The sequence below is a fragment of the Eucalyptus grandis genome, chromosome 9 (genome assembly GCF_016545825.1).
Source record: "Eucalyptus grandis isolate ANBG69807.140 chromosome 9, ASM1654582v1, whole genome shotgun sequence".
NCBI classification, from domain to species: Eukaryota; Viridiplantae; Streptophyta; class Magnoliopsida; order Myrtales; family Myrtaceae; genus Eucalyptus; species Eucalyptus grandis.
Window position 1 is genome coordinate 362,155 of NC_052620.1, and position 27,710 is coordinate 389,864.

General features: G+C 38.0%; 2 protein-coding genes across 6 annotated transcripts; both read right to left on the bottom strand.

Annotated features, from left to right (window-relative positions):
* Positions 1-3,366: 3,366 nt before the first annotated feature.
* Positions 3,367-27,645, bottom strand: LOC120288272 (disease resistance protein RUN1-like). 5 transcript variants are annotated; one of them, XR_005546565.1, is made up of 8 exons: positions 13,614-14,809; positions 11,693-12,756; positions 8,993-10,091; positions 8,622-8,900; positions 6,832-7,620; positions 5,710-6,500; positions 3,840-3,873; positions 3,367-3,716 (listed from the first exon to the last, which is right to left on the bottom strand). XR_005546565.1 is itself a non-coding variant. In XM_039301961.1 (6 exons), the coding sequence occupies exons 2-6, from the start codon at positions 12,163-12,165 to the stop codon at positions 6,183-6,185; spliced, it is 2,958 nt and encodes a 985-aa protein (XP_039157895.1). In that variant the 5' UTR covers positions 12,166-12,756; positions 27,045-27,645; the 3' UTR covers positions 5,585-6,182. The 5 variants fall into 5 exon arrangements, 3 of the variants coding, with proteins under 3 accessions (XP_039157895.1, XP_039157894.1, XP_039157896.1); XR_005546566.1 differs by having other exon boundaries at positions 3,840-3,877; XM_039301961.1 differs by lacking the exons at positions 3,367-3,716; positions 3,840-3,873; positions 13,614-14,809 and adding an exon at positions 27,045-27,645 and having other exon boundaries at positions 5,585-6,500.
* LOC104446666 (disease resistance protein RUN1-like) lies at positions 17,873-26,491 on the bottom strand. The gene is made up of 8 exons (XM_039301963.1): positions 26,280-26,491; positions 25,147-26,161; positions 22,446-23,544; positions 22,076-22,353; positions 20,356-21,153; positions 19,227-20,008; positions 18,581-18,659; positions 17,873-18,238 (listed from the first exon to the last, which is right to left on the bottom strand). Exons 2-4 carry the CDS (start codon positions 25,614-25,616, stop codon positions 22,270-22,272), a joined length of 1,653 nt encoding a protein of 550 aa, XP_039157897.1. The 5' UTR covers positions 25,617-26,161; positions 26,280-26,491; the 3' UTR covers positions 17,873-18,238; positions 18,581-18,659; positions 19,227-20,008; positions 20,356-21,153; positions 22,076-22,269.
* Positions 27,646-27,710: the final 65 nt, after the last annotated feature.

The following is a 27,710-nucleotide window of genomic DNA, read 5'->3' on the forward strand; positions in this document are numbered from 1 at the left end:
ATTCTTAATATAATTTATGATGAAATTTCTCAAAGCTCTCAAGTGTAGAATGAAATGGTTGTAACTTTACTCAGGAGGTTTGTTAGAGAAAGACAATCGGTTATAGCATCAGATTACATATTCTATCTATGAGAGCATGACTGCAATATTCACTACATGGTTGATTTAGCGACTTATATAAATGTTGTTTCTTATCATCACTCAAATATGTGATTAGATGCCATAAAAGGCAATATGCAAACTTACTGACTTGCCTAAAGATCACAAATTCATTAGTTGCAAATAGGTGTACAAAACTAAAAGGATTTCAAAGAAAGATTGTGGAGTTTAAAACTAAATTGGTAGTTAAAGTTTTCACTTTAAGAGAGTTGGATAGTTAATAGTGAAGAAATAATTATTTCTTTCAAGTATTTTTAAAGATTTTTTTAGAGTTAACATGTCATATATAATTCTTCTTGATATGGAGTTACGCCAAATAGATACTATCTTTTCAAATGAATACGTTGATAACAAAATCTATATAGTGCAATCGGGGGATTTTGTAGCAAATTATTCAAGTAAACTTGTGTGTAGACTGAAAAGTCTTATTCTTGATCTTAAGCAAGTTTCCAGATAATATTATTAAAGTTTTATAGTGTTGTCATTCCGTTCAATTGGGAACAAAGTAATTCAGTAGATATATACTGCAAGGTCAGTGGGAGGAAATTTATTTTTCTTATATTCTATGTACGTGATATTTTGCTTCCAAGTAGTGACCTTGAGGCATTTTTATCCTTCACACTGAGGTCCGTAAGGATTGTTCTCGCCATATATGTAGGATTTATCTCAGAGGACATTTGCTGGAAATATTCAATATACATCACTGCAAGCCAGGAATTGCTCTTGTCATTAAGGGTGTTGGACCGAATCTATTACATTCTTCTTATTCAGATATTAAGAAAATCTAGTTAAATGGTGTATCTTGTGTCAGTGCACTTATAAGTACAATGTATGCTCAAATTTGTACTAGATTAAATATCGCCTTTGCGATGGGATTTCTAAGCAAATATTAGTCAAATCTAGGACGCGATTACTGGGTTGCTGCCAAGAAAGTTTTAAGATACTTAAATAGGACAAGAGTTTATATGCTGATTTACAAATATGTTTAATTCTTGCAACTAGTAGTGTATATAGATGTAAACTTTGCTAGCTATTAGGATGTCATGATATCAATAACATAATATATATTCATGTTAGCAGGAAGTGCAATAAATAAAGTTCTATATCATCTTCTACTATGTAAGCATAGTTGGTAACATTCTTTTAGACTGTTACTTGGGTTATTAGACTCCGAAACCCCATTAAGGAGTTGACCGTTTTTAACTTTATGGATAGACCCATACGGTTGTATTGAGACAATAAATTTGTAATATTATTAATAACGGATGTATTAAGGGGTCTAAATATATGATAGTCAAATTTTTTACCATAAAGAAATGGTACAGAAAGATGATGTTATAATATAACATATTTCCACAGATGATATGGTTGCGGATCCACTAACTAAAAGATTTTGCTCTTCTATTCTTGAATGACATGTTATTAATATGAGCTTAAGAGCATCATAAGATGTTATTGTTTAGTGGGAGCTATTTTGGCTTTATTCTAATAAAGTTTATTTCTGTGTTTATTACACTTAGTAACGGTTTGATATGTATCAACTTTTGCATTCAATAAAGTATTTTTGAATGTGTTTTCATTATGTTGAATGCATATTGATAAAAGTCTCAATAAAAGTCTCAAGGTATTTTATAAACTTTGAGTGAAAGCTATGAGCATTTGGTTATTAGCCTTGTGCATATATCTTGTTATACATAAAGAAATGTTAATCGTAAAGACAATGCATATATGGGTTCATTGAAATCATAAAGACATTCTCTAATGGCACAAGTTTTTTGTGACGCTTAAGGTAAGAGGATTGTGACTGACAAATGAGATCTATTTATGAAAGATGTTATCCATTTACCACACTGCCATATTGAATCCATATCAATAAAGTTGAAAGCATTCATGATCATGAAATGCTCTGTGTATATACATGCAGTCATCGCTATGATTTGGTGTTTGAGACTCTATGATATAGGATTGACTATTAAGAATTATCTTCATACCAAGGTGTGCATATACAGTACAATTTCAATTAATATAATCAAAGTGAGAGAATGTAAGAGTTTTCCTAATATGAACTACATTTATTGATATTGTAATTTACCTTTTTACGGGGTTAGTCTAAGATGAGATTGAATGTTTCTTAATTTATATAATATGGGGCTGGCTAGTGTGGGCCAAGTTGAGCTTGACCCGTAATGAGAGAGCCTAATTGGAAACTCTATAAATAGTGTTCAAGTCTCTTATTTAACTTGAATTCTCACTAGTATCCTCACATAAGGAGCATTTATCTAGCGCTAAAGGGTGAGGGAGCCGTCTCGTTGAGCCAGTGATACAGAGGGCAATAGAAGAAAAGGACTTGCATATAGATATCGCTTTTCCGCTTCCGCATCAAGAATGATAGATTCTAAAATAGGTGCATTAATCTTTCTACTCAATTATCCATACTCTTGTTTTGGTTATGGAGATCTTGGATTACATGTTTTGCATCCAACAAGAATTCCCCTACCCCCGACTATCTAGAGGTATTATTACTATTATCATCATCATCATTTTAGTTTCCTTCCTTTGGATTTTGCATGTGTGCCTTGCATTTCTTGGACTTGGAAGATTCCTTGTACTTTTTACCAATTTCGACATTCCAGGACATATCTCACCTTGTTACATTAAGCTTAGAGAAATCACGTGCTCTTCTTCCCTCACTATTTAGCTGTCACATAAAGTGAAATCCTCACTACTTCTCTTCATGTCATTTCTCACTGGTTTCTGTAACATTTTGCCAAAACTAAACGTCTAACTTGGAGGATAAAGTATTGCTAGCTATAGTCTGTGCGTGTGCATGGTCCTTGTTCATGTTTCTTAATTCAGATGCTTGTCAAATTGGTGATATAAGTATGCAGCAGAGTATACTCACAAGAAATAAAGTAATTTTTTTCCAGGAGAAAAGAGTGATAGGAGCCCAAACTTTAACATCGATCTATCTACCCTTCTTGAATAGGTATTGGAGGAGAATCTGGACTAAGAAGATGTGCAGTGGTCACAAACTGGGGCTTGGATAGCTGGAAAAGAATACTCGTTTGCAACCTTGGCAAAAAAGTGTTCAGCAGAATATATGACTCATGCTCTTTAATGTTGTGTCTCTATTCAAGTCATTCAAAACTCTCTTATAGGTATAGGCTGTGGAAAAGAAGTGTAGCAGAGATGCCAAAAATTTAATCATACAAATTACAGGACTCAAGAGTTTGTACATCGTCTTGATTAGTACTGCATGGTAGATTTTGTTATTTTCCAAAGTACCATCTGCAGGACCTACTTTTTCAATTGCAAAAATGAAAATGTCCGTTCACGGTTCGTTACTCTATTCAAGTTTCATGTCAAAGTCAGTTACACCTCTCTTAATATTATAAAAGAAAAATAAAAATAAAGGGTGAAACATAAAATGATCAATAATAAACTGGGAGTGGATAATTCGAGGGTATCCATTCAGAACTATAACAAAGTGCTGTTGCGTCTCATCGGTCCAGTTTCTTCCTGCTGCAACAACGCTGCCATCCTCAACAATCACACAGCTGTTCAATCAAAGAGTACAATATGAAATCATTCACTAACCAAGACTGAAACACTAATCATCTTAATTAGTTAATTAAGTAACATATGTGAATGCACCAGGTTACTGAAAACTAGCATCTTACCCAGCTGGAACTTCAAGGCTGTCCAACAAAAGCTCTGCCTTACATAAAAAAAGCAATGTCTTGTTACTTGTTAGGAAAAAAGAAAAGTGAGGATAAAAGTCAGAAATTCTTTAATGCATGCATGCATACAGGCAATTCAAGAGTAAATCAGCATCAACTTGCCAGCAGTAGAAATAATTCAAGATCAATATGGAGCTACTAATGGAAAAAATGCACGTCTCATTTTTTTATTTTTTTTTCGGATCAAGATCTTGCAGGTCCTTTACTATATGCTCCTCACAAACTTACAAGCAATTGTTATCACCACATACTCATCCTATAATACAGATGCAAGTCCCCCCAAAATGTTAAACCAATATGGCTCTAACAACATTAAAGCGAAACAGCAACTAATTTGAGAAACTACATGTTGCTTGTTTTAGTGTGTCCTATCATTGGTACCTTAGAAACTTATCTTTCATTAATCAGGTTTCACTCGAGATCTTCAAAAGGTTCCAGGAGTTTTGGCCTCTAGGTTATTCTCCTTCATAAACATTGTGGTACAGAAGGATAAAAAGAGAATCCTAAACTGTTGCCAAGGCCTCAGAAATCGGAACAGAATTAGGTAACGCATGGTAACGTTTATGTTTCTCCCAATTTCTATTCTTTTGTTTTCCGGAACAAAAAAAAAAAAAAAAAAGAACAAATGCCTATTTGGTAAAACATTTGTTCCCGAGAACAATTTCTCTAATTTTTTTGTTCAGGAACAGTTTTGAAAAAAAAAAGTAGTTTCTTGTTCCAGGAACAATTTCTAGAAATAAGCCAATTTTTTTTCTTTTGTTTTTCTCTCTTGCTGCAGCCACCTCCAATCGCCCAAAGCCACCGCCAACCACCGCCACCGCCGCACAACCACCCATGGCTGACCGTCACCGCGACCGCCGCCAAAAACCGAGAGCAAGAATAAAAAGTAAATAATACAAAAAAAGAAATTGTTGCGTTACCAAATGCATTTCTATTCTTTTTCTATTCCAAGAGTAGATATTTTATATAGTTAAAACAGGTTCTTTTACTCGAAATTGTTCCTGTAATAAAAATAGAAAATAACTATTTATTAAAAAAAACTCTTCCACAATCAAGAAGCATTGTCATGCGCAGCCTTCGCTTCTTGTGCTTCGTGACTATTCTACTGCATAACTTATGTAGACTCGTGTTTCTCGTGACTTTTTTCTTTTTCATATCCACAGTCCATGGGTTAAAGAATATCACTACCTAACCAGTCATTCATGGGCACAACCGATGTTCACATTACTCTCACGCGCCATGTGAATTTGGTTCACTTCTCCATTAGCTGCCAAAATTATCAAGTGATAAAAGAACTCAACTGTTAACTGGTGGCTTCTTCAAGTCTCACTGCATCTTCACCATTCCTCTATGGTTTTGCCTCTTCAAGCACCTCGTAGAACTTGGCGACAGAATCCTATCGCAATTATTGGAGAATTGTCCTAAGAAAACTATCACACGCTGCACGATCTTTAGAAAGGTACATACTCCAGATCCACATTTGCTAGGCAGCTCAAAAGCACTCAAAGAGTCCCCCTCTCTCTAGACTTCACCTAACTTCTTTCAATAAATTGCCACCTACTCAAAGAAAGAAAGAAAAGCTACCTTCCATGGATTTGTTACTGATTTAGCAGCGTGTAACATTGATTAGTGATGAATTCACTACCAAGCATCCAAAAACAAAAGTTACGAAGGAAAACTAATTCAACGCCTCTCGAACAAATTCCACAACACGTTGTTCAAAGTTCCCACGCAATTGTAGCACCAAGGAATTGAATTCAAAGTCCAGGTCAAATATTACATAATACAATTGGGATGTGCCAGGTGTTACCTGATCTTCAGCAAGCGGCATGAAGCCCAGAACCTCAGCTACACATCCTTCAAGTCATCAGTTTCCATGGCTTCGGTCGGAGGTGGTAGTCGCCTCTGCTCTTCAGTCTACGCCACCATCGTTTCACTAGGGACTCTGTTTCAGGGAGACAAACTTCTTCTCTTCGTCGCCTCCGTCGTTGGTAAGTGGCAATCTTACATCCATCAGAGCTCGGTGTTGTCAGATGGGAGACGAGCTGTCGTGATGCTGAAAGTGGCGTCGCTGAACAATCTTGCAAGTCGTTCTGTATATCCGTTTTGATCGTTCCATGCATAAGTGGAACCATGGCTGTTGGATATTTTGATTCATAACCAAACTCGTAGAGTAAAGCTGGATCGATTAGATCTTGAAGCCTAACTATAAAATCTTCCTCTAGTTGCTTGCATACTATTCGGAATCCACACTTTTTTGCGACTCCACCTGATACTTTAACACTAAACTGTACATGACTCATAAATTTGACCAAAATTGATTGCTCCCTGCAACTGCTCAAATGGTGTGAATGATACAAACAAGTTATAATTTGCAACGGGAGTCCATTTACGCTTATGCAGCATTTGGCCATTAACTTCTATTTCCATGTAGTATGATTGTGATCCATGATCATGTTCATCAGTACTATGAACAACACAAAGAATGAATCCAAGAAACTTGTGACACAAGTCCTTAGAAGCCCTAAAGGATGCAAAACCTTTTTCAATAGGGAGCACCCACTCTGGTAACTCCGCTCCAAGATGAGTAGCATGGTAACCCTGTTATAAGATAAACTGTTAGAAAGTTCCCAAATAGAAGAATTCAATTTTGAGTTTAGAAAGTAATCCTAGTGAATTCCACTTCTAACTAGAGCTCTATAAATGAGTGGAGATACAAAATGATCCTTGCTTATAATAATATACAAGTCTCATGTGTTAGAAATGATTCTTATAAAAGAACGCAAGCCACCTCCATCATATGCATGTACGTGTAGAACCACTTTAAATTTATTTGCTTTTCTTAAGCTTCCTATCTATCGTTTTCTGCTGTTGCAATATACAAGCACACACTCCACATTAATATGAGAGAGAGAGGGAGAGAGAATCTTACTTGGAGAGGCGGCATTTGCAAAGCCAACTTGAGATAATCTCTACCGTTAGAAGCATAGGGATCGAGCATCTTCCAGCCTCCAAAATGAACATGGGGCGCCACGTGAATATGTAAATGTTTGCGCCCAAGGATGGATGTTGGAATGCTAGTTATTTTGGTCCCCATCAGACGTAAATTACCCAATTTGGGACAACAGGAATGATTCTTGAGAAACTCCAATTCAGTCAGACTACTTCCACCAAGGTCTAAATATTTTAAACTTGAAAGTCCGATCTTCATAGATGGATCAGCAGAATCATCGTACTTTGGAAACCCAATGAAGGATCTGCAACCTTTAAGTTCCAGCTCTTCGATGTTATGTAACTTGTATATACTAGACGGAAGACTTACCAGATTCCTGCAAACAGATAAGCTCAATTTCTCCAAAGAAACAAGATTTTCTACTGCTGCAGGAAGTTCTTTAATAGCAGTCCCTCTTAACGAAATAAGTGTCAGACTTTCAAGTTTATGTGGAATATCAGGGAACCTTTTCAAATTTTTACAATTTGTAAGAAGAAGATGCCGAAGTCTTTTTGTCTTGAGCACATTCAGAAAAACACGAAGTCGAGAGCACCCATCTAAAGTCAACACCTGTAACTTCTCAAGAAATGCAATCGACTCATGGGCTTCTACCATATTTTTACAATCAGAGAGAACCAATGCCTCGAGATGTGGAGTCCATGAGAGGTCAGGGATTCGAATGAGGGACTTGCAATAACTGAAATTAATGAACTTCAATTGTTGGAAGTCCTGCAAATATGGTGGAACAAACATCTCGGTCAAACTTACTATGAACTAATTTGCTGAGAATTGCGCGTTGTATTTAGAAATAAGTAAACACTTAGAAACTTTACTAATAATTATAAATCTATACATATATGTGGCAAGAGAATGATTTTAGAAATGACAAATAAAAAAGCTAATGGATATTGGTCAGAAGTGGGCCACGTGGTAAAAGCATGCCATGTGTCATGCCATGTGGCAATCGGAAAAAAAAAAAAAATGAAGCACCACGCGGCAACCATGTGAAGGCAGGCCACTAACGAGTTTAAGCCACATGTTATGCCATGTGCCAATTGTAGAAGTAAAGTGAATGTCACGTGCCGAGCACCGAAGTGAACATTCTTTCTGTTCTGGTTTAGACTATATATAACAGCTGTATGTCAAAAATATATATTCTATCACAATGACTTTTTTTAAGCCATTTAAACACAATGAAACCAACTTTTTAAAACATTTTGAAGAAAAAAGGTTCATATATTCAACTCAAAACCTAGCTTTGACTTTCAATTAAGAAACTAGCGGTATGCCGTGTGGATCTTGTATATCAAGTTATTTCTAAATGCACATGCATTACAGGCAAAGTTTCTAATATATATTTAATTTCGTCTACTTAGAAATGCTGCTCTTCACAAACTGATTTAAGCATTTAAGAATGCCTTGTTTTACAGCGTAATGCATTCAAACCTTGAAAATTCTTTTTCTTCAGCATTTGTTTATAGAATTTCTTTGTATTGTGCATTAGTTTCTAACAAAGCTGTTTCACTTAATTTTTAAATGCCAATTTTGCTGCACGTAAACATATTTCCTACTCGAGTAATTAGGGTCATTTTGAAAGGGAAAAAATAGAAAGAGAAGTGGCTTAAAAAACTAGGGAACACCACTTCGTTTCGTGTTCTAGTACACGTAATACACATATACACATACAAATGAAGTAGACAATGAAAAGGTCTATGTAGGTAAATGCTCACTTTAAATTGTTTAGGCACTACCGTGATACTGGCTTTGCTCATATCAATTCCCACTAATTTCATTGAACCAGAGGAATATTCAGTAATCTGGCGAGCACATCCAGGCCATTCAAACCATCTAAGCCCCTTAGGAAGACATAAAGGACCTTGGAAAGAATCTTGCAGGTTAGGCAAGATGAGCAATCTCAACCTTCTCATTTTTGTAAAAGCATCAGGATGGATACACATCTCTGTCCACTCAGGTAGCGTCAACACTATGGCTTTTACAGCACAATCTTCCTGCATATGCAAGATTATTTAGGTTATACATATTTTTAGTAATTAAAGTCGAAGAAAAGGAGCACAACTTTGATTGTAATCATAATTCTTACCTTGTCATTGGACAGAACCTCGTCAACATCATCATACAACCATAGTCTGCTGCGTCTTCCAGGATCATCGCGACACTCTTGGTTCACAATATCCTTACCCATCAATTGAATTAAGTCATGCATTTCTAGGATGTCCAACTCAATTCTTATCAAGGACCTCTTAACAAGAATTTCAAATCCTGCAGTTGTCTCAAGATCGCAACTTTCAAGAACTTTCTTTGTATACTCCCTTTTCCACCCCCTAAAGAAGCAGGAAATGTGGAGAAAGATTTCTTTCTCATTTTCATCTAGTCCCTCATAACTAATTTTGAGCACGTTATTAATGCTTTTGTTAGGACTCCTAGAAAATTTCATTAGTGTACTTTCCCATACATCTTCTGTTTCACCACATAATAAGGAACCCAACACCTCAAGTGCTAAAGGAAGACCTTTAGCATAATTCAGAGCCCCATTTACTAGATCTATTCTGATTTGGTGCACCTGAGAAGCATGCTTACTAAGCAGCTTGCAAGCTTGACTGTCATCTAGTGCTTCAACTTCATACACATGATCTTGATATATCCCTTGACAAGTTAGCAAATGTCTGTCTCTTGTAGTAATAATGATCCTACTCCCATTACCAAACCACTTGCCTTCTCCTACTAAAGCATTTAACTGGTGCAGGTCATCCACATCATGAAGGATTAGGAGAACTTTCTTGCGACCAAGTCTGCGTTGTATTATATTAATACCTTTATCAACAGTGGACACTTCTAATCTTTGCTGCAGTAATAATGTATCTTTTAATAATATTTCTTGCAAAGTCACTAGATCCTTGCAACCTTTTGAAGTTTCTCGAACATTTGCCAGAAAACATGAACCCTCAAATTGTGTAAAAGAAGAATTGTATAGGGCTTTCGCCAAGGTTGTCTTCCCTATACCTCCTTGTCCCCACAATCCCACCATCACAACATCATCATTAGATTCAAGGTTTAACATTGATTTTAGCATAACCACTCGAGATTCTATCCCAACCGGGTGCTTAGCAACATGCAAAGGCATTCGGTCAAGATGATTGGAGATCCATTTCACAATTTCTTGTATATGCTTCGACTCATCTCTAACAAAAACAGAAAAGTTTTAGCAATTTGAATAAGCAATTACAAGCAATCACTGGCCAACAATAACAAAGTAGTGTGTCACATTTTTAGATAATTACAGCCAAAACAAAATGTATTCCCCACTTAGTTGAATTAGAACTCCGAGATAACAAGCTCAGGATTCAACTTTTAGTCAATCGATTCATGTATCTATCTACATAAGTGATTCATGTCCTTGATTCACTATTTTTCTTTTTGACTATTAACCAAAAGGAGCTATTTAGGACGAACTTTGAATGGCAATTAAAATCCGAAAATTATTAAAAACCCCTGAAGCACGATGTCATTGCCTTACACAGTCTGTATAGACTAATTATCCTGTATCAAGCGTTGCTAACTGCTTTATTCCTTCTGAAGAAGAAATGGGGCAAGTGCAATAACACTACTTAAACATTTTGTCCATTGGTTGATTAAAATTTTAATGTTCTATCTTTTTCAACTGAGTCTGTAAATTTTTCAGCTGATAAAGTCCTAATGTCTAATTTCTATTACTGGAAAGAACCACGCGTCTATTCTATGGTTTATTTATTTTTATTTTTTTGGTCGAATCTATTTCATGGTTAGCCATGTGTGATTTTTCGAACTCAACCACACCGGTAACAAGTTTAACACTGGGTTGCCAAAATTGAAAATATGTCGAACTCAATTGACCCAAACGAAATGCAAACAACTCAAATAGCCCACAAACAGAACGTTTAGGGCTTTTATCATACTTTGAGGAGGGCAACAAGGATCCAAAAGAAAGAGCTATAGACCTTACGAATGAAACGGGGCTTAGCAACAGCCAAAATGAGAATGATATTGTTCCATGCTCAAAAATAGATGTTTTGTTTCCGTGCCAGTGAATTTCAATAAGTTCTTCAGTGCCAAAATATTGTCAGTGGAGAAAGACTAATAAATTTATGAAATCACCAAATTCTTTTATAATTAGCAGATAACCAATAACTAACTCACCAAATTTTATTTTCATTACTTACGGCCTTCAATCTACTAACTTTTATATGAAATTACCAACATAACTTAGAGCTACTTACCAACTTTTGTCATTTTAACTAATTACCTACTAGTTTTGAGTTACCAACTTTTACTAATTACCAATGCTATTTGTTCTTTTAATTTCCCAACTTTTCTATTGGATAACCAACTCTCATTTGAGTTACTCACGAACTCATTTTAAAAATTGCCAATCTTAATTAGAGTGGCTTACATATTTTTTCTCCAATCAAATCATCAACTAATTTTGAGTATCAAATTTCATTTGAATTACTTGTCAAGTTTATTTTTCTTTTAATTATCAACTTATCTTATATTTTGCCATATTTTTGTTTATTAATTTTAACTATATGTTAGATTTACCAACTCATGTACGAAATTACTAACTTTAACTTAAGCAACTTAAGAATTTTTAAGATTTATAAGATGAAGCATCTATACATATACTTAGAAAGTTACAATCATGTGTGCGTTGATTAACTAATTAATTTATTTTTGTGAAAACAATCTTTATACGTACTTGTAAAGATTAGTTTCTTACACAAAATATGGACTCCACTCTACTTACTCATCATTCAAAGGCCAACCGGACAAGCTACCAGCGTTGAAAAGAGCTTTCTTCCATCTCTTCACTTTCTCCGAATCCTCCCCGAACTTGGACTTGTGCTTATTCAGAGCTTTTTGATAACTCATTCTTCCCTTTCTCACTTCTCTTGGTTCCACTTTATAAAACACTGGCAGAACGGTGAGGTTCCTTTGCTCCTTGCACTCCATAATCTTCACCACCTCTTCCAAGCACCAGTTTGAAGAAGCGTAGTCCTCAGAGAAAATGATTACTGCAATGTGCGATTCTTCGATGGCCTCCATCAGCATCGGCGATATCTGGTCACCCTTTTTCAGTTCTTTGCTATCCCGGAAAGTGTGTATTCCACTCTGGATTAAAGCTTGGTAGAGATGGCCGACGAAGTTGTGACGAAGTTCTACCCCTCTGAAACTTAAGAAGACGTCGTAAATCTTTTTGGGTTTCAATGAAGAAGCCATTGGATGATGGAGTTTAACAATCGGCAACGATTGTGAGCTAAAGATTTGAAGCTGTGTTTTCTAGGGGTAATCGGGTCCGGGATGGGTAGGTTTCAAACATAGACCCTGTACCCGACCCTGTTAGAACCGGTTTTTCTTTTTTGGACCCTATACCAGACCCCGTTTGAACTGGACCATATTTTGGAACCACCCTATTTGGTCCGGTTCCAAGGTCAACCCGGTTTCCACTAGAACCTATTTTACAACCGGCCCATATCTTATACAGCTTCGAATTTTACATTAATATGCAAGAAAACAACATAATCCTCCTATTGAAACATTAAGCACCAAATCATGTGATTCTGCAACCATATAATCAGCAACATGGAAATCAACACCGCATTAGTTTATATGTCCTTTGGAGCATGCAGTTGTAATAATGTCCAAATGCTCCATTTGTGCTGACCAATAGAGCAAGACAATCCCAGAGTCCAACAAAATTATGGAAGATCAGGCCAAGTTTTAAATTCTTCAAGGGTGCAAGCTGTCCAGAGACCTTGAATCGAACCTACCAACTTCGGCAAACCAGCCCCAAATAAGCGCGACCGAGACCTGCGAGGAAATCATAAGAATCATCACATCAGCTTTAGAGAAATTGATGATGGACATGGACCGTAAGGAATCAACTGAAGGTCATCAAAGTTGCTTTCCCAAGATATTCCTAACATACCTACTCCAAAAGCTGTATATAAAGATACATATGATGATTAGATAACATCTGTGAGGTATATATCATCATCAACCCTGCGCTTGTGTGATGGAGATAGGTTTTCTTTTTGGTAGAATGGAGGAGATGGATTAAGCATGAAGAGTTTCCACTGCTTTGCATGCGAAACTTACATGGCTTCAATATGCACACATAGCTAAAATACAAAGTGTAGTTTCCTTAACACTACAAGGATGACTCTCTCTCTCTCTCTCTCTCTCTCTCTCACTGAGCTACACGAACATTATTTAATCAGCAGTTCAATAATAAACTAGTCCGAGGGGCCTAGTGCAGCAGAAATTCCCCAGGTACTTCCCAAAAACACAGACCCACAAAGGTCCAAAAGAAGCATATATCCCAGATTGTACAAGAGTGTCATATAAGAATTTGAGCACCCACAGGATCCTCGTCATCATATATTTCTTTGGGTTATTCCACAGGATAGAGATACAACCACGACCGTATCCCTAAATTCTCATCCTCTTCGTTTTGTCTCTAAGCTGTAACACTTCTGGTCTCTGAGGCCTCCTAACATATTGCTCATTGGGTCTCTCACCAGAACAATCTTATAATTTAGGTCAGTAACATACAACCGCAAAGCCCAGATCAGACAATCATTCGGAACCGAACCTCCGACCCTCCCAAAAAAGCAAAGGGAGAAACGGTTTACCCAAAAAAAAAAAAAAATCAATTTCGGACTCACCTCGCTCTGGAATAGCTGTGTCGGAGTGGGGGAGCTGCAAAAGAGAGGCGATGGTAGCGAGTCTGGGCCTAGCGACAAGAAGACGAGAGGCGACAACGAGTTGGGTTGCGTTCCTGCGGCGCACCAACAAGAGGCGAACCGGCTAAGTAACGACGATGGTGGCGATTGGCGAGGGTGCGGTGGATCTAGGGTTGCTGCGTATAGAGGGTTCCTGCGAATCGCAGGCTGCGATTGAGAGCGAGAGAGAGAGAGAGAGAGGCAGGATCGCAGGAGCTCCAGGAGAGAGAGAGAATCGCAGGCTGAAGAGGTAATATGGAGGTGAAATTTCAAGCCATTGCATTCGCTCTCTTTTTGTAGGAATGCGCGTCGCAGGAAAGTCCGGATCGGGACAAAAGTCAAAAAATAGTAGATACACACTGGGAATTTTTCAATGATCATGCGCGTCGCAGGAAAGTCCGGACGCGCATCATCACGTGCTCTTATTTACCTGTGGAAAAGTAAACGGAATTGGGTTCACGCAACAAAATACAAATGAACTTTCTGAATGACTGAAGAGGTAATCAAAATGAAAAATAGTAGATACACAGTGGAAATTTTTTTAATTTACATACTTTTGAAATGTACCCGAAAAATAAGCATTTCTAATGTACGAAATAGTATGATATCAAATTAGACCATGAGGAAAGGACATATGATTAAACATGATTAACTGATTATCCAAAAGCCTTTAATGTAGTTATTGGACTTAGAACAATAAGCAACGAAGCCACTAATCACCTTTTTGATGATCATAAAGTTATTGCTGCACAACAGGGATAGAATAGATCAACAGAAGTAACTTGAACATCTTTCTTGAGAATGCACTCGATGCACTTTTCTTTTACTTTATTATGAGAGATTAGACAATGCATGACTATGTTAAGGATGTGTCTGGTACTTTTTACCCTCTCTCTTTTTTTTTTCTTTTTTTTTTATAAATTGTAGTGTGCACTATTACTCATGTTAACTAAATTTTACTTATTCAAGCTCTAGACCACTCGATTATCTAAGCAATCAAAATCTACAATTATTCTAACAAAGAAGCAGAACCAAAATGTAAAATATAGCCGGGACATTAAGGGGTGATGGAATTGGAGGTAGTTGAGGTGATGGTCATAGTGGAGGCGATGGTCGAGTTCATGTTCTGAGGACCCTCATGAAAAACTGAAACCGACACCGGGGATAAATGGATCATGAAAGTTGCTTTCTCCCAATTAGACCTGTTAGAATGCCTCATAAATCCATTTTTTTTACCCATATGGATATTAAATAAGTTAATATATGGTATAATAATATTAAGTAAATAAGTCATAAATAGTGTCAAATGGATCTTTGTAATGGGACTCACCTTGTCGATGAAGAACCGATAGGCAAAAGTCTCGCCAGGCCGAATGGGGTGTGTCGAAGCCCCGCCAATCTGCAAAAACCCAACCCCAACATCATCAGTCATCGTCCCCTCATGGACTGAACACCTTCACGATACATGCTTTTTGATGTCTTCGTTACTTACCGGTCTCACTCCGTCAATCTGGATCGCGAGTTCCTCCTTCCCCAACTTGTTGGTGACCTCGATGACGAGCAGGTCTCCTTGATAAGCCGATATGGTTGGGCCGGGGGTTCATCCGTTTATGGTGACGGACAGCTTCCAGTAGCCCCCTGGCGGCGTGAGCTCGTACTTCGCTACCCACCTGTAGCGTCATGCCGTGTCCTCCGCCCCGAAAGGCATGGTCGTCAGTACCAGAATGCAAAGCAACCCTGCAAGTAATGGAGCCATCTTTTGCGCATCCATATCGAAGAGGCAGAGAGAGAGATTTGGAATTTTACTGTACAGCCAGAGGATGGAGAGGGCGTTTATAATGGAGACAGGGAGGGAAGTTGGAACCCAATCGTGATGATGTGGAATTACATGGGACAGTGAGCGGAAATGGAGAGGGCGTTTATATTAATGGAGAGACGGGAGGAGATTGGAACCGAATCGTGATGACGTGGAATTACATGATACGACGAGCGGATGGAGAAGGCGTTTATAATAATGGAGAGACGGAGGAGAAATTGGAATCGAATCGTGATGATGTGTGAAGTTTACAAGCCTTTATTAGAACTGGCACGAATAAGGTTGCGATGCGTTAATCGACATCTCCTTCCACACGAGCCCCCCGCTACTCCATTGGCTAGGGGGTTGCATGACAACATTTCATTCGAAACTATTTTTGGAACAGAAATGAATTTTTCGATTTCTATTTCTGGACGAGTTTCTAAGGAAAAAAACTGTTTGATAACTTAATAGAATTTCTATTTCAAAAATAGAAATTCATTTGATGAGCCAGAGGAGAGGTAGATGAGAGGCGGAGGCGGAGGCGGAGCAGAGAGGCGGAGGAGAGGTGTAGCAGAGGCAGAGGAGAGGCGGAGGCGGAGCGGAGAGGCGGAGGCGGAGGCGGAGGCGGAGCGGAGAGGCGGAGGCGAAGCAGAGAGGCGGAGCAAAGGCGGAGGAGAGGCGGAGGCGGAGGCGGAGGCGGAGCAGAGGCAGATGCGGAGGAGGAGGAGGAGGCGGAGAGAAGAGGCGGAGGGCGTCGGTGCTCGGATCGGTGAGGGCTTCACGGCCGCAGGGGAACGAGCGGCGGGGTGCGAGAAGAGGCGGAGGGCGTCGGTGCGAGGCGGAGGGCGTCGATGCGAGGCGGAGGCGGAGAGGCGGAGGAGGAGGAGGAGGTAGAGAAGAGGCGGAGGAGGAGGCAAGAGAAGAGGCGTACGAGGGAGAAGAGTGAAATTAGGTTAGGAGAAATCGAAATTAATTTAGAAGAAATCGGAAATAGAAAATATCTATTTCGATTTCTCCTCAATTTCTATTTACGGAATAGAAATCTATTCCGAAATAGAAAATTTGATAAGCGTTATCAAACAAGTTTACATTCGAGGAAATTGGTCTGGAACAGAAATAATTTTTATCATGCACCCCCTAGAATGATGTTGTGGATAGTCATCTCTACTAGGATTAATAAGGGCACGCATGACAACTATTATGTTCGAAAATAGTTTAACAGGAAATAGATTTTTCATTTCTATTTCAGAAGAGTTTAGTAAAATAATAGTTTGATAACGACACAAAATTTCTACTCTAAAAATAAAAATTCGTTTGATAACGACATGAAAATGTCTTCCTTTCGGATGGCCATGGCGGCGACAAGCGACGACCTTTAATATAAAAAATAAAAATAAAAATGATTTAGTAACAAAAAAATAAAGAATAAAATAAAATAAAATAAAATAAATCATAAAAAATAAAAATAAATAAAAATAAAATATCCTTAAAAATAAATTTATTTTATTTATTCTATTTTATTTTATTTTACGAATAAATTTATTTTAAAATGAATAAATAAAAAAAAATTATTTGGCAAAACATTCAAGGCAAATAAATTTATTTTTATTTGTCATAAATGAATTATTTTAAATAAATTTATTTTTAATAAAATAAAAATAATTTATTTATTTGTAATAAATTTATTAAAATAAATTTATTTTTATTTTTAAATGATTAAAATGAATATATTTATATTTATTTATTTTTATTTTTAATAAAATGAGGAGAGGCCAAGGAAGAGGAGGAGGCAGAGACATAGAGGAGATGAGGGAGGACTCACCAAAATTAGGGTAATTAAGGTTTAGTGAGAGAAATTATTTTTGATTTCTCTTCCAGAAATCAGAAGTATAAAATTTCTATTTCTGATTTCTCTTCCAAATCAATTTTTGGAATAGAAATCTATTCCAAAAATAGAAAAACTGAGTAAATTCAAACAGGTTTCATTAAAAGCAGTGCAGGAATAAAAAATTATTTCTAGAACAGAAATTTTGGTTATCATGTACCCCTAAGCATGCCATGAACGGTGGCACGACTTAAACCACATATCAACATGGTACACCAAGACTTAGAATATGTCGAATCCACTCAACTCAACATAATACTGAGAAACGAAGAAGTGAGAGTGCTCGAGGTGCCCGTAGAATGATGTGCCAACAACGGTTAGGGAGATGAAATAGAAAGCGATTTGGTTCGCCCAGTTGACGTATTTCTGTCAGCTTGAATTACCTGGTTAATGGAGTGATCGTAGGCATCTTTGCACATAATCGGATCAACCTTATATATAACAATATGCTCTTTAATTCAACACGATAGAATTCTTCCATGACCCTGATGACCCCGAAATCGCCACCGGCAAGGCCAATAACAATATTAGCTTGTGTGATTCTACTAACATTGATGACTCCGTCGTTTGTGATCAATCAAAGTGCAAGAATGGCTTGTTTGGCTGAACCGATCAGATGGTGCCACAGAACCTCAAAATGTTCCTCTTTTCTATTACAACTAGAGAGAGAGAGAGAGAAAGAGAGAGAGAGAGAGAGAGAGATGCAACTATTCCTACAAATCTCGCAATGAAACCATCATTATCTACAACAAGCAACTTTCGGAAGAAACTAAGAATTTTGTGCTTGTGCTTCCATCGTTTTGAGAAGCCTAAATAGCCCAGCTGCTTCCCTTATCCGTGAAAAGTTTATGCAGAAGGCTTGGACTTCAATCAGGATCTCCTTGACTGCCCAAAATCATTAACATACAGAAGAAGGCAGAAAAACAAATCGTGTAAGAAACAGATCATCCCACCAATATCGTCCTACATGACACTGAATATTCTCTTTATCCATTTCGCTATAGCTGGAAGGCATATACTCAAAACAAACAGCATGCAGATTTCGTTCCATCACATGGATTTTGCTTCATTGTAAAAAAAAGAAAAACAGAGTCCACAATCTTCTGCAGATATCAAATTCTGCAGAGGCACGCAGAACACACAGGACTCCACCTTCGAAGGCCCAACAATAATAGAAATAAAGGACTATCCAACGCATGAAGAAAATGAGTAAATGCAAACACGTACCATCAATGTGATTGTTCCGTATCAAACTCTGCAAGAAAACACATACAAGTCTAACGAGTCTATTCTGCATGTATTTGTCCTGCCAAAAAGATGAGATGAGCTATAACGACAGTAGTTAAAATCAACTGCTATCTAGCTATCAGCATTTGCAAAGAAAGAGACAAGACAACGAGCTTTGTGGGCACTAGCAATGCTGACTGCTCCAAAATTTCTTACTCCTGCATGTTGCCACAGTTTCTTGCTATTCAATTGTCCTGAAAAAACTATCACACGCTGCACGATCTTTATGATAGGTACATACTCCAGATCCACATCTGCTAGGCACCTCAAAAGCACCCAAATCCCCCTCTCTCTTGACTTCACCTACTTCTTTCAATAAATTGCCACCTACTCAAAGAAAGAAAGAAAAGCTACCTTCTACGGATTTGTTGCTGATTTTGCAGCGTCTAACATCGATTAGTGATGAATTCACTACTAAGCATCCACAGACAAAACTTACGAAGGAACACTAATTCAACGCCTCTCGAACAAATTCAACAACACATTGTTCAAAGTTCCCGCACAACTGTAGAACCAAGGAATCGAATTCAAAGTCCAGGTCAAGTATTACATCAACTTAATACAATTGGGATGTGCCAGGCGTTACCTGATCTTCAGCAAGCTGCATGAAGCCCAGAACCTCAGCTACACATCCTTCAAGTCATCAATTTCCATGGCCTCAGTCAGTGGTGCTAGTCCATCGCCTCTGCTCTCCAGTCTCCGTCGCCGTCGGTTCACTAGGGACTCTGTTTCAGGGAGACAAACTTCTTCTCTTCGTCGCCTCCGTCGTTGGTAGGTGGCAATCTTACATCCATCAGAGCTCGGTGTTGTCACGAGCTGTCGTGATGCTGAAAGTAGCGTTGCTGGACAATCTTGCAAGTCGTTCTGTATATCTGTTTTGATCGTTCCGTGCATAAGTGGACCCATGGCTTTCGAATATGTTGATTCATGATCAAACTCGAAGAGTAAAGCTGGATCCATTAGATCTTGAAGCTTAACTTTTAAATCTTCCTCTAGTCGCTTGCACATTATTCGGAATCCACACTTTTTCAGAACTCCACTTGATACTTTAACACTAAATTGTTCATGACTCCCATAAATTTGACCAAAATTGACAGCTCCCCACCTAGGTCTTATGAATAATAGAGACGAGGTGTGATTTTCAAGGGGAGTCCATTCACCCTTACACAGAATTTGGCCACTAACTTTTATTTCTATGTGGTATGATTGTGACCCATGATCCTGTTCATCAGTACTATGAACAGCACAGATAACGAATCCAAGAAACTTGTGACACAAGTCCCTAGAAGCCCTAAAAGATACAAAACCATTTTCAATAGGGAGGACCCACTCTGGAAACTTTGCGTCAGGAAAAATAGCATTGTCAGCCTGTTATAAGATAAACAGTTAGAAAGTACTCGAATAGAAGAATTCAATGTTAAGTTTAGTAAGTAATCCTAGCGAATTCCACTTCTAACTAGAGCTCTATAAATGAGTGGAGATACATTGATCCTTGCTTATAATAATATGCAAGTCTCATGTGATAGAAATGATTCTTATAAAAGAACGGAAGCCACCTCCGTCATATGCATGCACGTGTAGAACCACTACAGATTTATTTGCTTTTCTTAAGCTTCCTCTCTATCGTTTTCTGCTGTTGCAATATACAAGCACACACTGAATCCAGCATACACTGCACAATAATGAGAGAGAGAGAGAGAGAGAGAGAATCTTACTCGGCGATACGGGTATTTATAAATCATCTCAACAAACCTTCTACCGTCAGAAAGATAGGAATAGGGATCGAGAATCTTATAGCGATCCGGGCGTGAAATATGGGGTGGTAGATTCAAGACTTCGAAATGTCGCTCAAAGATGGATGTTGGAACGCCAGTTATTTTGGTCCCCACCAAATTTAAAATACTCAATTTGGGACAATAGGAATGATTCTCAAGAAACTCCAATTCAGTCAGACTACTTCCAGAAAGGTATAAAAATTTTAAACTTGGAAGTACGATCTTGATAGATGGATCAGCAGAATCATCGTACTTTGGAAACCTAATGAAGGATTTGCAATTCGAAAGGTCCAACTCTTCAATGTTATGTAACTTGTATATACTAGACGGAAGACTTACCAGATCCTTGCAATCAGTTAAGCTCATAATCTTCAAAGAAACAAGATTTTCTATTGATGATGGAAGTTTTTTAATAGCAGTCCCTTTTAACAAAAGAGCTGTCAGGCTTTCAAGTTCATGTGGAATATCAGGGAACCTTTCCAAATTTTTACAACCTGTAAGATAAAGACGCTGGAGTCTTTTTGTCTTGAGCACATTTGGAAAAACACCAAGTCGAGAGCACCCACTTAAAGCCAACAACTGTAACTTCTCAAGATATGCAATCGATTCATGGGCTTCTACCATGTTTTCACAATAAGAGAAAGACATTTGCTCGAGATGTGGAGCACATGAGAGGTCAGGGATACGAATTAGGGACTTGCAATAACTGAAATCAATGTACTTCAATTGTTGGTAGTCCTGCAAATATGGCAGAAGAAACATCTCAGCCAAAGTTACTATGAACTAATTTGCTGAGAATTGCGCGTTGTATTGAGAAATAAGTAAACGCTTAGAAACTTTACTAATAATTATAAATCTATACATATATGTGGTAAGAGAATGAATTTAGAAATGACAAATAAAAAAGCTAATGAATATTGGTCAGAAGTGGGCCACGTGGTAAAAGTATGCATGTGTCATGCCATGTGGCAATCAGAAAAATAAAATGAAGCGCCATGCGGCAACAACGTGAAGGCAGGCCACCAACAAATTTAAGCCACATGTTATGCCATGTGCCAATTGAAGAAGTAAAGTGAATGTCATGTGGCGAGCACCGAAGTGAACATTCTTTCTGTTCTGGGTTAGACTATATATAATAGCTTTATGTCAAAAATATATATTCTATCACAATGAATTTTTCCCAAAAATTAAGAAACCTTTTTAAGCCATTTAAAGACAATGAAACCAACTTTTTAAAACATTTTGAAGAAAGAAAGTTCATGTATTCAACTCAAAACCTAGCTTTGACTTTCAATTAAGAAACTAGCGGTATACCGTGAGGATCTTGTATATCAAATTATTTCTAAACGCACACGCATTACGGGCAAAGTTTCTAATATATATTTAATTTCTAATATATATGTTTATAAAATTTCTTTTTCTTTGTATTGTGTATGAGTTTCTAATAAAGCTGTTTCACTTAATTTTTAAATGCCAATTTTGCTGCACGTAAACATCTTTCCTACTCAAGTAATTAGGGTTATTTTGAAAGGGGAAAAAAGGAGAAGTGGTTTCAAAAACTAGGGAACACCACTTCGTTTCATGTTCTAGTACATGTAATACACATATACACATACAAATAAAGTAGACAATGAAAAGGTCTACGTAGGTAAATGCTCACCTTAAATAGTTCAGGCACTACTGTGATACTGGCTTCCCTCATAGCAATTCCCACTAATTTCATTGAACCAGAGGAATCTCCAGTAATCTGGCGAGCACATCCAGGCCATTCAAACCATCTAAGCCCCTTAGGAAGACATAAAGGACCTTGGAAAGAATTTTGCACGTTGTCCAAGATGAGCACTCTCAACCTTCTCATTTTTTAAAAGCATCAGGATGGATACACATCTCTGTCCGCTCAGGTAGCTTCAACACTATGGCTTTTACAGCACAATCTTCCTGCATATGCAAGATTATTTAGATTAAACATATTTTTAGTAATTAAAGTCAAAGATAAGGAGCACAACTTTAATCGTAATCGTAAGTCTTACCTTGTCATTGGACAGAACCTCGTCAACATCATCATACAACCATAGTCTGCTGCGTCTTATGGGATCATCAGGCCATTTTTGGTTCACAATATCCTTACCCATCAATTGAATTAAGTCATGCATTTCTAGTCTGTCAAACTCAATTCTTATCAAGGACCTCTCAACAAGAATTTCAAATCCTGCAGTAGTCTCAAGATCGCAACTTTTGAGAACGTTCGCTGTATGCTGTCTTGTCCACCCTCTAAAGAAGCAAGCAATGTCGAGAAAGATTTCTTTCTCATTTACATCGAGTCCCTCATAACTAATTTTGAGCACATTATTAATGTTTTCGGTAGGACTCCTGGAAAGTTTCTTTAGTGTACTTTCCCATACAGCTTCTGTTTTACAACATAATAAGGAACCCAACACCTCAAGTGCTAAAGGAAGACCTTTAGCATAATTCAGAGCCCTATTTACTAGATCTATTCTGATTCGGTGCATCTGAGAAGCGTGCTTACTAAGCAGCTCACGAGCTTGACTGTCATCTAGTGCTTCAACTTCATACACATGATCTCGATATATCCCCTGACAAGTTAGCAATTGTTTATCTCTTGTGGTAACGATGATCCTACTCCCATTACCAAACCACTTGCCTTCTCCTGCTAAAGCATTTAACTGGCGCAGGTCATCCACATCATCAAGGATCAGGAGAACTTTCTTGCGACCAAGTCTGCGTCGTATTATATTAATACCTTTATCAACATTGGATACTTCTAATCTTTGCAGCAGTAATAATGTATCTTTTAGTAATGTCTCTTGCAAAGTAGCTAGATCCCTGCAATCTTTCGATGTTTCTCGAACATTTGGCAGAAAGCAATCACCCTCGAATTGTGTCACAATAGAATTGTAAAGGGCTTTTGCCAAGGTTGTCTTCCCTATACCCCCTTGTCCCCATAATCCCACCATCACAACATCATCATTAGATTCAAGGTTTAACATTGATTTCACCTTAACCACTTGAGATTCTATCCCAACCAGGTGCTTAGCAACATGCAAGAGCGTTCGGCCAAGGTGATTGGAGATCCATTCCACAATTTCTTGTATAAGCTTCGACTCATCTCTGACGAAAACGGAAAAAGAAGTTATAGCATCGTTTTAGCAATTTGAATAAGCAATTACGAGCAATCACCGGCCAACAATAACAAAGTAGTGTGTCACATTTTTAGATAATAACAGCCAAATCAAAATGTATTCCCCTCTTAGTTGAATTAGAACTCCGAGAGAACAAGCTCAGGATTCAACTTTTAGTCAACCGATTCATGTATCTATCTACATAAGTGATTCATGTTCTTGATTCACTTATTTTTCTTTTTGATTAATTTATGCACTTAACCAAAGGGAGCTATTTAGGATGAACTTTGAACGGCAATTAAGATGGTGATCCGAAAATTATTAAAAAAAACCCTGAAGCATGCAGTCATTGCCTTACACGGTCTGTATAGACTAATTATCCTGTATCAAGCATTGCTAACTGCTTTATTCCTTCTGAAGAAGAAATGGGGTAAGTGCAATAACACTACTTAAACATTTTGCCCATTGGTTGATTAAATTTTAATGTTTTATCTTTCTCAACTGAGTTTGTAAATTTTTCAGTTGATAAAGTCCTAATGTCTAATTTCTATTACTGGAAAGAGCCACGTGTCCATTCTATGATTTTTCTTTTTTTCGGTCAAGTCTATTTCATGGTAAGCCCTGTGTGAGTAACGACTTTAACACTAGGTTGCCAAAATTGAAAATATGTCGAACTCAATTGACCCAAACGAAATGCAAACAACTCAAACAGCCCACAAACAAAACGTTCAGAGCTTATATTATACTTTGAGGAGGGCAACAAGGATCCAAAAGAAAGAGCCATAGACCTTACGAAGGAAATGGGGCTTAGCAACAGCCAAATCAGAATAATATTGTTCCATGCTCAAAAATAGATGTTTTGTTTCCGTGCCAGTAAGTTTCAATAAGATCTTCAGTGCCAAAAATATTGTCAGTGGAAAAAGACTAATAAATTTATGAAATCGCCAAATTCTTTTATAATTAGCAGATAACCAATTACTAACTCACCAAATTTGATTTTCTTTACTTACAGCCTTCAATCTACTAACTTTATATGAAATCATCAACATAAATTAGAGCTACTTAACAACTTTTGTCATATTAACTAATTATCTACTAGTTTTGAGCTACCAACTTTTACTAATTACCAATGCTATTTGTTCTTTTAATTTCCCAACTTTTCTATTGGATAACCAACTCTCATTTGAGTTACTCACAAACTCATTTTAAAAATTGCCAATCTTCATTAGAGTGGCTTACATATTTTTCTCCGATCAAATTATCAACTAATTTTGAGTATCAAATTTCATTTGAATTACTCGTCAAGTTTATTTTTCTTTTAATTGTCAACTTATCTTATATTTTTCCATATTTTTGTTTATCTTTTTAACTATGTCTTAGATTTACCAACTCATGTACGAAATTACTAACTTTAACTTAAGCAACTTAAGAATTTTTAGGATTTATAAGATGAAGCATCTATACTTATACTCACAAAGTTACAATCATGTGTGTGTTGATTAACTAATTTATTTATTTTTGTGAAAACAATATTTATACTTACTTGTAAAGATTAGTTTCTTACACAAAATATGGACTCCACTCTACTTACCCATCATTCAAAGGCCAACCGGACAAGCTACCAGCGTTGAAAAGAGCTTTCTCCCATCGCTTCACTTTCTCCGAATCCTCGCCAAACTCAGACTTGTGCTTATCTAGAGCTTTTTGATAACTCATTCTTCCCTTTCTCACTTCTCTTGGTTCCACTTTATAAAACACTGGCAGAACGGTGAGGTTCCTTTGCTCCTTGCACTCCATAATCTTCGCCACCTCTTCCAAGCACCACTCTGAGGAAGCGTAGTACTGAGAGAAAACGATTACTGCGATGTATGATTCTTCGATGGCCTCCAGCAGCATCGATATCTGGTCACCCTTCTTCAGTTCTTCGCTATCCCGGAAAGTGCGTATTCCATTCTGGATTAAAGCTTGGTAGAGATGGCCGACGAAGTTGAGACGCAGTTCTGCCCCTCTGAAACTTAAGAAGACATCATAAATCTTTTTGGGTTTCAATGAAGAAGCCATTGGATGATGGAGTTTAACAAATCGGCAACAACTATGAGCTAAAGATTAGCTGCGTTTTCTAGGGGTGACCGGGTCCACGATGGGTAGGTTTCAGACTTTGCGACCTTGTTTGCACTGGATCCTATTTTGGAACCACCCTGTTTGGTCCGATTCCAGGGTCAAACCCCGTTTCCACTAGAACTTGTTTTACAACCACCCCATATCCTATATGGCTTTGAATTTTACATTAATATGCGAGAAAATAACCTAATCTTCCTAATTTGTATTGAAACATTAAGCGCCAAATAATGTGGTTCTGCAATCGTATAATCAGCAACATGGAAATCAACACCCCATTAGTTTATATGGCCTCTGGAGCATGCAGTTGTAATAATGTCCAAATGCTCCATTTGTGCTGACCAATAGAGCAAGACAATCCCAGAGTCCAACAAAATTATGGAAGATCAGGCCAAGTTTGTAATTCTTCAAGGGTGCAAGCTGTCCAGAGACCTTGAATCAAACCTACCAACTTCGGCAAACCAGCCCCAGATAAGCGCAACCAAGTCCTGCGAGGAAATCATAAGAATATTCACACCAGCTTTGGAGAAATTGATGATGGACATGGACCGTAAGGAATCGACTGAAGTTCATCAAAGTTGCTTTCCCAGGATATTACTTACATACCTACTCCAAAAGCTGTATATAAAGATACGTATGATGATTAGATAATGTCTGTGATTTATATATCATCATCAACCCTGTGCTTGTGTGATGGAGGAGATAGGTTCTCTTTTTGGTAGAATGGAGGAGATGGGTTAAGCATGAAGAGTTTCCACTGCTTTGCATGTGAAACTTGCATGGCTTCAATATGCACACATAGCTAAAATACAAAGTGCAGTTTCCTTGAGACTACAAGGATGACTGTCTCCCTCTCTCCCTCTCACTGAGCTACACAAACATTGTTTAATCAGCGGTTCAATAATAAACTAGTCCGAGGAGGCCTAGTGAAGCAGAAATTCCCCAGGTACTTCCCAAAAACACAGACCCACCAAAGGTCCGGAAGAAGCATATCTCCCAGATTTTACAAGAGTGTCATATAAGAATTTGAGCACCACAGGATCCTCGTCTGTCATATATTTCTTTGGGTTATTCCACAGGATAGAGATACAACCACAACCGTATCCCTAAATTCTCATCCTCTTTGATTTGTCTCTAAGCCGTAACACTTCTGGTCTCTGAGGCCTCGTAAGATATTGCTCATTGGATCTCTCACCAGTCTCTCTCTCCCTCTCTCTCTCTCTCTCTCTCAACAGAACAATCTTATATTTTAGGTCAGTAACATACAACCGCAAAGCCCAGACCATCCAATCCTTCGGAACCGAACCTCCGACCCTCCCAAAAAGGCAAAGGGAAAAGGGGTTCACCAAAAAAATTCAATTTCGGACTCACCTCGCTCTGGAATAGCTGTGTCGGAGTCGGCGAGCTGCAAAAGAGAGGCGATGGCGACGAGTCTGGGCCCAGCGACAAGAAGACGAGAGGTGCGTTCCTGCGGCGCACCAACAAGAGACTAATCGGCTAACGACGATGGTGGCTACCGGCGAGGGTGCGGTGGATCTAGGGCTGCTGGGCGCAGGCTTGCTGCGTATAGAGGGTTCCTGCGAATCGCAGGCTGCGATTGAGAGAGAGAGAGAGAGAGAGAGAGGCAGGATCGCACGAGCTCGAAGAGAAAGAGAGAATCGCAGGCTGCGATTGATAGTGCGAAGGATCGCGCAAGCTCAGGAGAGAGAGACGCAGATGGTGAGAGAGAGAAGGGTCAGTGAGTGATAATGGAGGTGAGATTTCGATTTTTCCTTACTCAAAGCATCAGTTATATATAGGATGGGATTCAAAAGGGTCAACGGCTCCAATCGTCCCGGTATCTGCGTCATGTGCTAAATATGTGTAGCTGTCCTAGAGACACGGTACCTATGGAAAAGTGAACGAAATTATGTCTCCACGCATCAAAATACAAATGAAATTTCTGAATGACTGAACAGATACCCTAATGTTAGTTAAGATGAAAAATAGTAGATACACACTAGGAATTTTTTAATTTACAAATTTCGAAATGTATCA

Excerpts from the sequence above, each read along its gene's own strand:
- LOC120288272 (XM_039301961.1), bottom strand. The coding sequence starts at position 12,165 with ATGGCTTCTTCATTGAAACCCAAAAAGATTTACGACGTCTTCTTAAGT. Across the intron at positions 10,092-11,692 it reads GGTTGGCCTTTGAATGATGA|AGATGAGTCGAAGCATATAC; the intron begins GTAAGTAGAGTG and ends TGTTTTTGTTAG. Across the intron at positions 7,621-8,621 it reads TAGTGCCTAAACAATTTAAA|GACTTCCAACAATTGAAGTT; the intron begins GTGAGCATTTAC and ends CCATATTTGCAG.
- LOC104446666 (XM_039301963.1), bottom strand. The coding sequence starts at position 25,616 with ATGGCTTCTTCATTGAAACCCAAAAAGATTTATGATGTCTTCTTAAGT. Across the intron at positions 23,545-25,146 it reads GGTTGGCCTTTGAATGATGG|AGATGAGTCGAAGCTTATAC; the intron begins GTAAGTAGAGTG and ends CGTTTTCGTCAG. Across the intron at positions 22,354-22,445 it reads AGGTTCTGTCCAATGACAAG|GAAGATTGTGCTGTAAAAGC; the intron begins GTAAGACTTACG and ends TTGCATATGCAG.